Source organism: Ranitomeya imitator, chromosome 5 (genome assembly GCF_032444005.1).
Source record: "Ranitomeya imitator isolate aRanImi1 chromosome 5, aRanImi1.pri, whole genome shotgun sequence".
Classification (NCBI taxonomy): domain Eukaryota; kingdom Metazoa; phylum Chordata; class Amphibia; order Anura; family Dendrobatidae; genus Ranitomeya; species Ranitomeya imitator.
Genome location: NC_091286.1, coordinates 233,966,286 through 233,978,829, shown reverse-complemented (window position 1 = coordinate 233,978,829; position 12,544 = coordinate 233,966,286). Strand labels below are relative to the sequence as shown.

The 12,544-nt window shown below is 44.3% G+C and overlaps 1 protein-coding gene across 1 annotated transcript in view; it reads left to right on the top strand.

Annotated features, from left to right (window-relative positions):
- The window catches only part of LOC138637369 (uncharacterized), a 74,863-nt gene that overhangs the window by 50,339 nt on the left and 11,980 nt on the right, over nt 1-12,544 (top strand). The window contains exon 7 of the mRNA XM_069725970.1: nt 10,258-10,383. Coding sequence (XP_069582071.1) covers nt 10,258-10,383 — 126 coding nt within the window. The remainder of the gene's footprint in view (nt 1-10,257; nt 10,384-12,544) is intronic.

The window sequence follows — 12,544 nt, the reverse complement described above, 5'->3', positions numbered from 1 at the left end:
AATATGCATGCCCACGTAGTATATTGCACAGCCCACGTAGTATATTGCACAGCCCACGTAGTATATTGCACAGCCCACGTAGTATATTGCACAGCCCACGTAGTATATTGCACAGCCCACGTAGTATATTGCACAGCCCACGTAGTATATTGCACAGCCCACGTAGTATATTGCACAGCCCACGTAGTATATTGCACAGCCCACGTAGTATATTGCACAGCCCACGTAGTATATTGCACAGCCCACGTAGTATATTGCACAGCCCACGTAGTATATTGCACAGCCCACGTAGTATATTGCACAGCCCACGTAGTATATTGCACAGCCCACGTAGTATATTGCACAGCCCACGTAGTATACAGCACAGAGCCATGTAGTATATTGGCCAGTCACGTAGTATACAGCACAGAGCCACGTAGTATATTGCCCAGTGATGTAGTATATTGCACAGCTAAGTAGTATACAGCACAGAGCCACGTAGTATATTGGCCAGTCATGTAGTATATTGCCCAGCTATGTAGTATATTGCCCAGCCAGGTTTGTCACAGGTTAAAAAATAAACAGATACTCACCTTTCTGAGGGCCCCTTGTAGTCCACAGCAGCTTCCGGTCCCAGGGTTGGTACAGTATGAGCGCAGGACCTGTGATGTCGCGGCGGTCACATGACCGTGATGTCATGGCAGGTCTTTCTAGTGCAGGCGCGCAGGGCCTGTGATGACGTCGTGGTCACATGACCGTGACGTCATGGCAGGTCCTTCTCCCATACCATTTTTGCCACCGGAACCTGCAACGGAAGATGGCAGCCGGCGCGAGTGACTACGGAGGGTGAGTATAGCAGGTTTTTTTTTTTAATTATTATTTTTAACATTACATTTTTTACTATTGATGCTGCATAGGCAGCGTCAATAGTAAAAAGTTGGGGACACACAGGGTTAATAGCGGCAGTAACTGAGTACGTTACCCACAGCATAACGCAGTCCGTTACCGCCGGCATTAACCCTGTGTTAGCGGTGACCGGAGGGGAGTATGCGGGCGACAGGCACTGACTGCGGGGAGTAAGGAGCGGCCATTTTCTTCCGGACTGTGCCCGTCGCTGATTGGTCGCGGCAGCCATGACAGGCAGCTGGCGAGACCAATCAGCGAATGAATAACCGTGACAGAAGGACAGACAGACAGATGGAAGTGACCCTTAGACAAAAAAAAAAAAAAAAAAAAATATATATATATATATATATATATATATATATATATATATATATATATATATATATATATATATATATATATATATATATACAATATATCCATAGAGGAGCCACATAATGCTGTATGTATATGGCGTCTTTTTACAAAATAACGCCTATATGCTGAACACATCAGATATACAGCTCAGCAGTTCCACATTTTGTTATACTTTAGCCACAATTATAGATATAAACAGTCTCACAAAATTACTTTTATGTGTGGAGCTGGTGCTGTGTCCCTCCACGCCGACGCACGTTTCGTCCACACTTCTTCAGGGGTAAAGTAAATTGCAAAGCTACTTTTTTATGAGCATTTTTTAACCCCTTCCCGACCTTTGACACCACGTAGGCGTCATGAAAGTCGGTGCCAATCCGACCCATGACGCCTATGTGGCGTCATGGAAAGATCGCGTCCCTGCAGATCGGGTGAAAGGGTTAACTCCCATTTCACCCGATCTGCAGGGACAGGGGGAGTGGTAGTTTAGCCCAGGGGGGGTGGCTTCACCCCCCCCCCCCCCCCCCGTGGCAACGATCGCTCTGATTGGCAGTTTCACTTTCAACAGCCAATCAGAGCGATTTGTAATATTTCACCTATTATAACTGGTGAAATATTACAATCCAGCCATGGCCGATGCTGCAATATCATCGGCCATGGCTGGAAACACTAATGTGCCCCCACCCCACCGATCGCCCCCCCCAGCCCCCCGATCTGTCCGGTACACTGCTCCGGCTCCCCTCCGTCCTGTGCTCCGCTCCCCCCGCGCTCCAATCACCCTCCCCGTGCTCCAATCACCCTCCCTGCACTCCGATCCACCCCCCCCCGTGCTTCGTTCCACCCCTCCCGCGCTCCGATCCACCCCCTCATGCTCCGATCCCCCCCCGTGCTCCCCCCGTGCTCCCCCCGTGCTCCCCCCCACCCCATCATACTTACCGATCCTGCCGGGGTCCATCCGTCTTCTCCCTGGGCGCCGCCATCTTCCAAAATGGCGGGCGCATGCGCAGTGCGCCCGCCGAATCTGCCGGCTGGCAGATTCGTTCCAAAGTGCATTTTGATCACTGAGATAGATAGATAGATTATATCTCAGTGATCAAAATAAAAAAAATAATAAATTCCCCCCCCCCTCTTTGTCACCCCCATAGGTAAGGACAATAAAAAAATAAAGAATTTTTTTTTTCCCACTAATGTTAGAATAGGGTTAGGGCTAGGGGTAGGGTTAGGGTTAGGGCTAGGGTTTCGGTATGTGCACACGTATTCTGGTCCTCTACGGATTTTTCCGCTGCGGATTTGATAAATCCGCAGTGCTAAACCGCTGCGGATTTATGGCGGATTTACCGCGTTTTTTTCTGCGCATTTCACTGCGGTTTTACAACTGCGATTTTCTGTTTGAGCAGTTGTAAAACCGCTGCGGAATCCGCACAAAGAAGTGACATGCTGCGGAATGTAAACTGCTGCGTTTCCGTGCAGTTTTTCTGCAGCATGTGTACAGCGATTTTTGTTTCCCATAGGTTTACATTGAACTGTAAACTCATGGGAAACTGCTGCGGATCCGCAGCGTTTTCCGCAGCGTGTGCACATACCTTTAGAATTAGGCTATGTGCACACGGTGCGGATTTGGCTGCGGATCCGCAGTGGATTGGCCGCTGTGGATTCGCAGCAGTGTTCCATCAGGTTTACAGTACCATGTAAACCTATGGAAAACCAAATCCGCTGTGCCCATGGTGCGGAAAATACCGCGCGGAAACGCTGCGTTGTATTTTCCGCAGCATGTCAATTCTTTGTGCGGATTCCGCAGCGTTTTACACCTGTTCCTCAATAGGAATCCGCAGGTGAAATCCGCACAAAAAACACTGGAAATACGCAGAAAATCCGCAGTTAAAACGCAGTGCCTTTTACCCGCGGATTTTTCAAAAATGATGCTGAAAAATCTCACACGAATCCGCAACGTGGGCACATAGCCTTAGGGTTAGGGTTGGAATTAGGGTTGTGGTTAGGGGTGTGATTAGGGTTATGGCTACAGTTGGGATTAGAGTTAGGGGTGTGTTGGGGTTAGTGTTGGAGGTAGAATTGAGGGGTTTCCACTGTTTAGGCACATCAGGGGTCTCCAAAGGCAACATGGCGCCACCATTGATTCCAGCCAATCTCGTATTCAAAAAGTCAAATGGTGCTCCCTCACTTCTGAGCCCCGACGTGTGCCCAAACAGTGGTTTACCCCCACATATGGGGTACCAGCATACTCCGGATAAACTGCGCAACAATTACTGGGGTCCAATTTCTCCTGTTACCCTTGTGAAAATAAAAAAATGCTTGCTAAAACATCATTTTTGAGGAAAGAAAAATGATTTTTTATTTTCACGGCTCTGCGTTGTAAACGTCTGTGAAGCACTTGGGGGATCAAAGTGCTCACCACATATCTAGATAAGTTACTTGGGGGGTCTAGTTTCTAAAATGGGGTCACTTGTGGGGGGTTTCTACTGTTTAGCCACATCAGGGGCTCTGCAAACGCAACGTGACGCCCGCAGACCATTCCATCAAAGTCTGCATTTCAAAAGTCACTACTTCCCTTCTGAGCCCCGATGTGTGCCCAAACAGTGGTTTACCCCCAGACATGGGGTATCAGCGTACTCAGGAGAAACTGGACAACAACTTTTGGGGTCCAATTTCTCCTGTAACCCTTGGGAAAATAAAAAATTCTGGGCTAAATAATTATTTTTGAGGAAAGAAAACGTATTTCTTATTTTCACGGCTCTGCATTATAAACTTCTGTGAAGCACTTGGGGGTTCAAAGTGCTCACCACACATCTAGATAAGTTCCTTTCGGGGTCTAGTTTCCAAAATGGGGTCACTTATGGGGGGTTTCTACTGTTAAGTCACATCAGGGGCTCTGCAAACGCAACATGACGCCCACAGAGCATTCCATCAAAGTCTGCATTTCAAAACGTCACTACTTCACTTCCGAGCCCCGGCATGTGCCCAAACAGTGGTTTACCCCCACATATGGGGTATCAGCGTACTCAGGAGAAACTGGACAACAACTTTTGGGGTCAAATTTCTCCTGTTACCCTTGGGAAAATAAAAAATTGCAGGCTAAAAGATCATTTTTGAGAAAATAATTTTTTTTATTTTCATGGCTCTGCGTTATAAACTTCTGTGAAGCACTTGGGGGTTCAAAGTCCTCACCACACATCTAGGTTAGTTCCTTTGGGGGTCTAGTTTCCAAAATGGGGTAATTTCTGGGGGATCTCCAATGTTTAGGCACACAGGGGCTCTCCAAACGTGACATGGTGTCCGCTAATGATTCGAGCTAATTTTTCCATTTAAAAAGCCAAATGGCGTGCCTTCCCTTCCGAGCCCTGCCGTGCGCCCAAACAGTGGTTTACCCCCACATATGGGGTATTAGCGTACTCAGGACAAACTGGACAACAACATTTGGGGTCCAATTTCTCCTATTACCCTTGGCAAAATAGGAAATTCCAGGCTAAAAAATCATTTTTGAGGAAAGAAAAATTATTTTTTATTTTCATGGCTCTGCATTATGAACTGCTGTGAAGCACCTGGGGGTTTAAAGTGCTCAGTATGCATCTAGATTAGTTCCTTTGGGGGTCTAGTTTCCAAAATGGGTCACTTGTGGGGGAGCTCCAATGTTTAGGCACACAGGGGCTCTCCAAACACGACATGGTGTCCGCTAAAGAGTGGAGCCAATTTTCCATTCAAAAAGTCAAATGGCACGCCTTCCCTTCCGAGCCCTGCCGTGTGCCCAAACAGTGGTTTACCCCCACATATGAGGTATCGGCGTACTCGGGAGAAATTGCCCAACAAATTTTATGATCCATTTTATCCTATTGCCCATGTGAAAATGAAAAAATTGAGGCGAAAAGAATTTTTTTGTGAAAAAAAAGTACTTTTTCATTTTTACAGATCAATTTGTGAAGCACCTGAGGGTTTAAAGTGCTCACTAGGCATCTAGATAAGTTCCTTGGGGGGTCTAGTTTCCAAAATGGGGTCACTTGTGGGGGAGCTCCAATGTTTAGGCACACAGGGGCTCTCCAAACGCGACATGGTGTCCGCTAAAGAGTGGAGCCAATTTTTCATTCAAAAAGTCAAATGGCGCTCCTTCCCTTCCAAGCCCTGCCGTGCGCCCAAACAGTGGTTTACCCCCACATATGAGGTATCAGCGTACTCAGGACAAATTGGACAACAACTTTCGTGGTTCAGTTTCTCCTTTTACCATTGGGAAAATAAAAAAATTGTTGCTAAAAGATAATTTTTGTGACTAAAAAGTTAAATGTTAATTTTTTCCTTCCATGTTGCTTCTGCTGCTGTGAAGCACCTGAAGGGTTAATAAACTTCTTGAATGTGGTTTTGTGCACCTGAGGGGTGCAGTTTTTAGAATGGTGTCACTTTTTGGGTATTTTCAGCCATATAGACCCCTCAAACTGACTTCAAATGGGAGGTCATCCCTAAAAAAAAAATGGTTTTGTAAATTTCGTTGTAAAAATGAGTAATCGCTGGTCAAATTTTAACCCTTATAACTTCCTAGCAAAAAAAAAATGTTGTTTACAAAATTGTGCTGATGTAAAGTATACATGTGGGAAATGTTATTTATTAACTATTGTGTCACATAAGTCTCTGGTTTAACAGAATAAAAATTCAAAATGTGAAAATTGCGAAATTTTCAAAATTTTCGCCAAATTTCCGTTTTTATCACAAATAAACTCAGAATTTATTGACCTAAATCTACCACTAACATGAAGCCCAATATGTCACGAAAAAACAATCTCAGAACCGCTAGGATCCGTTGAAGCGTTCCTGAGTTATTACCTCATAAAGGGACACTGGTCAGAATTGCAAAAAACGGCAAGGTCTTTAAGGTCAAAATAGGGTGGGTCATGAAGGGGTTAAATTTTAACCATTTAAGATAATACAAATCCTTTTATAGGAAACTTGTCAAACGAATCATGCTGCCCAAACCAAGGACAGCATAAATCATGGCCTGGCTGCATGATTGATGCCAGGCATACTATTCACTGAAATACTCTAATGTTTTCCACAAGATATTCTTTCAAGATCTATCAGGGGACCATATCTGGAGAGGAGGAGATCGGCTTCACCTTCGAATGGCTCTTCCCTGCGCTGACAAGCCTCTAGCTTTTGTGTACTTGAGGGAGAAACCTGTCCCCTCTAGCAACACAGGGAGGAGCACGACTAAACTTGTCTATGCTTCATAGTTAAAATCCTTTTAAAAATAATAGTGTAACAAAACACATAGTGAAAAGAAATTTGAATAAAAAAATTAGTATTTGGTGTGACCACCCATTGCCTTCAAAACTGCATCAAAGCATCAATTTTTCTAGGTACCCTTACGCGCACACACACTGTTTTTAAAGGAACGCGGCAGGGAGGTAGGCGAACTTTGAAAATTTGTGATTTATATTTCTATTTTGTGCGTTCATTTTGTTAATACGGTAGTTTATTTTATCAATTAACACATTTTTTTAAAGCATTTTTACTGCTTTTTTAAAGCATTTTCTCCACACCTGCCTAAACCGTTTGCACTTTGCTATGTGTCTAAATATATATATTTATTTCATGAGATTATTTTTTTTCGTCTAATTTATAATGATTACTTGTTTTGCATTAATTTTTGTATTTCTAAATAATTGCATGTAAAATAAGCTAAAGCTAAAGAAAAGTCTGTGTGTGTGTGTGTGTGTGTGTGGTCCTACATTTTGATGTATTAGTTATCAGTCAGCTAAAACATATGGCAGTATATGCTTCATTTCACAAGTTGCTTATGAAAGGAGAGCTGCAGCTGACATATCACCTTAGCCTGAAGGCTTGCTAAATATAAGCTACTGTTTTGCCTTCCATTTAAATGGAAAAATACACAAACTAATTTCTGCCGCATCATGAATGGTGATGACTCTGAGCGAACGTGCTTGGGTTAGGTGTTACCTAAGCATACTCATGTGCTGAGTGTCTTCAGTGTGCTCGAAAAATATGTTCGAGTCCCCGCGGCTGAGTGTCTCGCGGCTAACAAACATGCAATCTATGCATGTGTTGTGGCTGTCAAACAGCCGCGAGACATGCAGGTGCGGGGACTTGAACATATTTTTCGAGCACGCTGAAGACATTTGGTTAGCTCCTGAGCATGCTCAGATAACACCTTATCCCAGAGGTGTATCTGGATTTTCTGGCGTCCGGGGCAAGAATTCAGTTTGACACCTATTTACCCCCCCCCCCCCTCCCAGGACCATAAGTATGAAAATTGCATATGAGTGAAGTTTCCATGTGATGACTACTGGAAGCTGCAGAGCTGAATCCTGACAGTGAGCTGAATCCTGACATTGCAGGCTTCTGAATTTTCACAACAAATGCACTGCATACTTTTAGGATTCTCCTTGCCGGTGGCAAGAGTGGATGGTCATGTCAGCAATTTGCATACTTCTGGCCACATTCTGACTAGACGTCTCTGGCCTCGCTAAGTTCATTTTCATTGAGTGAGGCAACACATGTCTAGTCAGCATGTGACCACATGTATGTAAATCACCGGCACGAGAGAATCCGAACAACACGCAGTAAAAACTGAGAATTCAGAAGTCTGCAGTCACAAAGAATGACTGCAGACTCATCACAAACCTGGACAACCCCTTTAATGCTCCTAACATAGATAAAAACATGAGAATTATTCAGTATCACAAATAACATTTACATCCAGGTACCTTATAGAGGATATCATCTTTGGAGTCATTCTTCTTTTCTTCATTTTGTCCAGACACCATGATTTTTTTCATCCACAGCCTGTCTCTGCAGACTTCCATCTTCTCTTGTGATCTGCAGCAAATCCCCACCTGATGTCCTTAAAGATAGCAGTGCCCTAGGCTGAGCCCCTGAATAAATAATTGTCCCTCACTATACTATCTGCACAAAATGAGCCCAAAAAAAGAAGGAATGTCCAGCTTCACCGAATCCGTAAAAAAGTTTTCTTTATTCACAAACTTTAAACATGGAGGATACAGACTTCAGCACGAACCATATAGGTAGGAATCTCAACGCGTTTCTGGAGACTAAGCTCCCTTGATCATGACATGCATGTCCTCCATGTTTAAAGTTTGTGAATAAAGAAAACTCTTTTTTTACGGATTCGGTGAAGCTGGACATTCCTTCTTTTTTTTTTATTTTAAACGCCTGGACACAGCGGGTCCGTGCTCCCGAAGATTGGTTTATGCATCACAGGTGAGCTGGCTTATTTTTCCTCTTTACAAAATGAGCCCCCCACATTGTCCCTCTTATGGTACATGCTCTTCAGACTGACCTCTTCTTTCCATCCTGGAACCCTTCTTCACACTGTCCTCACACGGTGTCCTCCCTATACCCTATAGGGCCCAGTCTCTATACAGTACCCTCTCATCACACTCCCCTGCCTTGGTATGCTGTCCCCTCCTGGCTGTACCCTTACACTGCCCCCCCCCCATTCTACGTCCCCCACTACACTTCAGTCTCCATTCTGTGCCAACTCATTTTTCTCCTCCTATACAGTCTCCTCACACTATCCCCCTCCTTCCTCACACTGCCTCCTCTCACATTCCCCCTGTTCACCATACTGTCTCCTTATATTTACAAATATCCAAGGAGAAAAAGGAAAATGCGGCACTCACCCAGGTAGATTGCAAATCAAAGTCCTTTATTCATCGTAACGTAACAACGGACATAGTAAGGAGAGGCGGCTGGGAGAGATCAGCGGTGCGGGGAGCAAGAACAGGACTACGATCGTTTTGCGCTTGTGCGCTTCCACGGGTCCATGTGATGTCATGGACCTGTGGAAGCGCAAAACGATCATAGTCCTGTTCTTTCTCCCCGCACCGCTGATCTCTCCCAGCCGCCTCTCCTTACTATGTCCGTTGTTGCGTTACGATGAATAAAGGACTTTGATTCGCAATCTACCTGGGTGAGTGCCGCATTTTCCTTTTTCTCCTTGGATATTTGTTCACTGCTTTTTATGCTGAGCACCACCCGAACATTGCAGACTATATACGTGCTATAGGAGTCTTGCAGTGGAATCCTCAGGCTGCGGCTACACCGCCTGCTGCGATAACACCTAGTGCCGTTCATATTTTGTGCTCCTTATATTTACCCCCTCACACTCTACTGCCTGTTCACACATACTCCCGACTCCACATACTGTCTGCACACATCCCATCACCCTCACTCCCCATACTGTGCCACATACATTTTTACCATCGCTACTCGTACATTCCTTTGTTCGCTCCCTTTACTGTCTGCACCCATGCCCCCACTCACCATACTGTGTCTGCACCCATTCCACATACTGTTTCCTCGTCCATGCTCCCAATTCCCCCTTTCTGTTTCCCCATACGTGCCCCCATACTGTTTCCTCATGCCCTGCATCTCCCCCTTTGCTACTCATTTTGTATCCTCAAATCCCCCCACACATTAAATCCTCCATCTCCACTCCAATTCTGCACCCCACACATTAACTCTCCCCTATCCCCACTCCAAATCTCCCCAAACACATTAAATCTCCCCCATGCACTTAATCTTCGGTGTCTTCAGCTCCACTGGAGCGCCTACCACCAATGTGCGCATCTGCAGCATGGGCAAGTGACGTCAACAGTGTGATCACATGACCTGATCACGCTGCTGGCGTTGTCAGACCTGGCAGTCAGAGCTTCAATTGTACCTGCGTCTGTAAGATGCAAGTACAATTGATCACTGAGAGCCAGCGTGCTGTTGCTTCTATATGCTGGCTGCATTAGGCGGTCCTACTGTGTCCCCCTGCCGGATGCGCCCGGGGCACGTGCCCCGGCGGCACCTCCCTAGATATGCCTCTGCCTTATCCGAGCACGTTCACTCATCACTAATTATGAATTGGTTCAGTATGATCTTTTTTTATTCTTTACAGGTTACATCCATTACTTAGCTTTAGAAATGCATATATTTAAATATGTTTTACTTGGTCTCAAATTGATAAGTCATTCACTTATTTTTTTGCAGTACTACAGCTGTGCTTCTTTGGGCAACATTGCTGTTAATCCAGAGCACCATAAAGCCATGCTCACAATTGGGGATAAGTTCTTGATTCGAATGCTGGTCTCAATGATGTCTTCCACTGTGCAAAAGGTAAAGTCATTAAGGCAATACTACTCAATGAAGTGATAGATATGGTGTCTACATAATATAGTTTCAGGGGTACACATTTCTTGTTGTTGAAACCAACATGTAATTTCCATGTTCTAGCAGTTCTGAATTGCGGTAATATGCAGATCACAGGTTGACGGTATATATGCCTTCTAGTTAAAGGGGGTTTCCCACGCACAAAAAGTTAATTTTAATCAATGGAGCTTAGAATAATAATGATTACAACAATTGGATGTGTTTTACTTCAAAGAAAGAATAATCCCCTGCTGTAATGTCAGATTAGTTTTTTTTTGTTTTGTTTTCCTTCCCCCCCCCCCACCTGCTTAGGAGCTGTTGTATGATCAGACCATGTTCCTGCATGATCAGACACAGCCATTACAAAGTACACAACAGGGGCACATTTATAAGATTATCTCGGAACAGGAACAATTTTTTTTAACACATTCAGTTGTGGAAATTATTATTCCAAGATTTATTGATTAACATGAAGGGAGTTTCAGCTGGCAAGATTATTTATTTTGCTCCTTGTGGAGGGTGATATGCCTGTTATACCAGTGTAAGGCCGGGATCTCACACAGCAAAATACGGCCGAGTCTCGCAGGTTAAAACCAAGCCCTTGCACCGGCACTCCAGAGCGGAGCGTGCGGCCGCATAGCAATACATGGAGTCGCACGCTCCGCTCCAGAGTGCCGGCGCCAGAGCTGGGTTTTAACCTGCGTGACTCGGCCGTATCTCGCTGTAGTGTGACTCCGGCCTTAGGAGACTTATAGGCCATGCAATGCTCCTCTGGGAAATTTAAAAATGCAAATTTTCTCTGTAGAGAGATGGAGGAAGAGAATGAGCATTGCATGTCCTATAAGTCTCCTTAGGGCTCATACTCACATGTGAGAAACGCTGATGAGTCTCGCACGTCAATACCCGGCACTCAGATCAGAGCGTGCTGCCGCATAGCAATACATGTGCTGAACGCTCCACTCCTGACTGCCGGCAGCAGTGTCCAGTATTGACGTGCGAGACTCATCTGAGTATGAGCCCTTACACTGAGATCAGTCGTGTCACTCTCCAAAAGGAGAAACATTGCCCCTTAGACCCCAGCCAGAGGCCTATCATACAGTCAAATCAGATCTCATGCTTTTGCACTAAGGAGGAGCGATATCCTGAAACTCATGTCTGCAAATTAGAGATTTTGGTTTTGCTTGTTATCCTAAGTCATATGGCAAGGCTCATTAAAGGGTCGATATTAACTTTTAAGATTGTTACTTCAACTAGAGCTCAAGTCCTCTTCCTCTCTGAGGGGACAATTTGCACATTTATGTAAAAAATATCTATAAGGAACCATTCATGCTGCCCTAACCATGTGCAGCATGAAATGTTCCCTCATAACAATAAAAACTTTTGCATTTCAGAGAAAAAAAACATTTTTCAAAAGTCCAAGACAGAGAGAAATATTTGCAGGAAAGCTTCCCCACGTCATGCTCTACTGCCAGGTCTACGTTAAATGTATTTTCATAGGACCCGGACAAATCTAAGACGCACTCAATACAATTATAAGGCTGGGTTCTTGGCCTGCTTATAACACAATCTCCATAAAGGAAACCCTTCTACCTCACTACAATGTTAGACCAAGACAAAATAGAGATTTTCCACATCTATTCTTTTTTTTTCAGTAGGGTTAGTGCACAAAAGGAAACAAATATTTGTAGAAAGGCAACGTGATGGGTAACGCTGTTCAGGCACTGATAAAGGTAGATATGGGAGCAAAATGACACAGCAAACCTCTATAAATACAAAGAGAGGAAAGAAAAGTTTGTGTGTGTATTATATATAAAAAATACAAATGAAAACCCCAATCTATTGAAAAAGGTGGAGGGGAGAGCATACAGTATGTATGTATGTATGTATATAGATATATATTTCAGAAAAACCACAGCACTGCCTATATGGTGCAAATGTCTTCAAGGAAACTGGCAAAGCTTCTACCAAAGATATAGAAAGCCAGAAAAAAGGAGACGGCACATCCAAAATAGGAATGAATAGCTGGAGACTGAAACCTAGCTGGTGTTGGTGAATAAAGGATCCCTATTTTCTCACTATTCCAGATGTGTTGACTTCATTTTTTTTTTTTTAATTCCACAGCAGATTA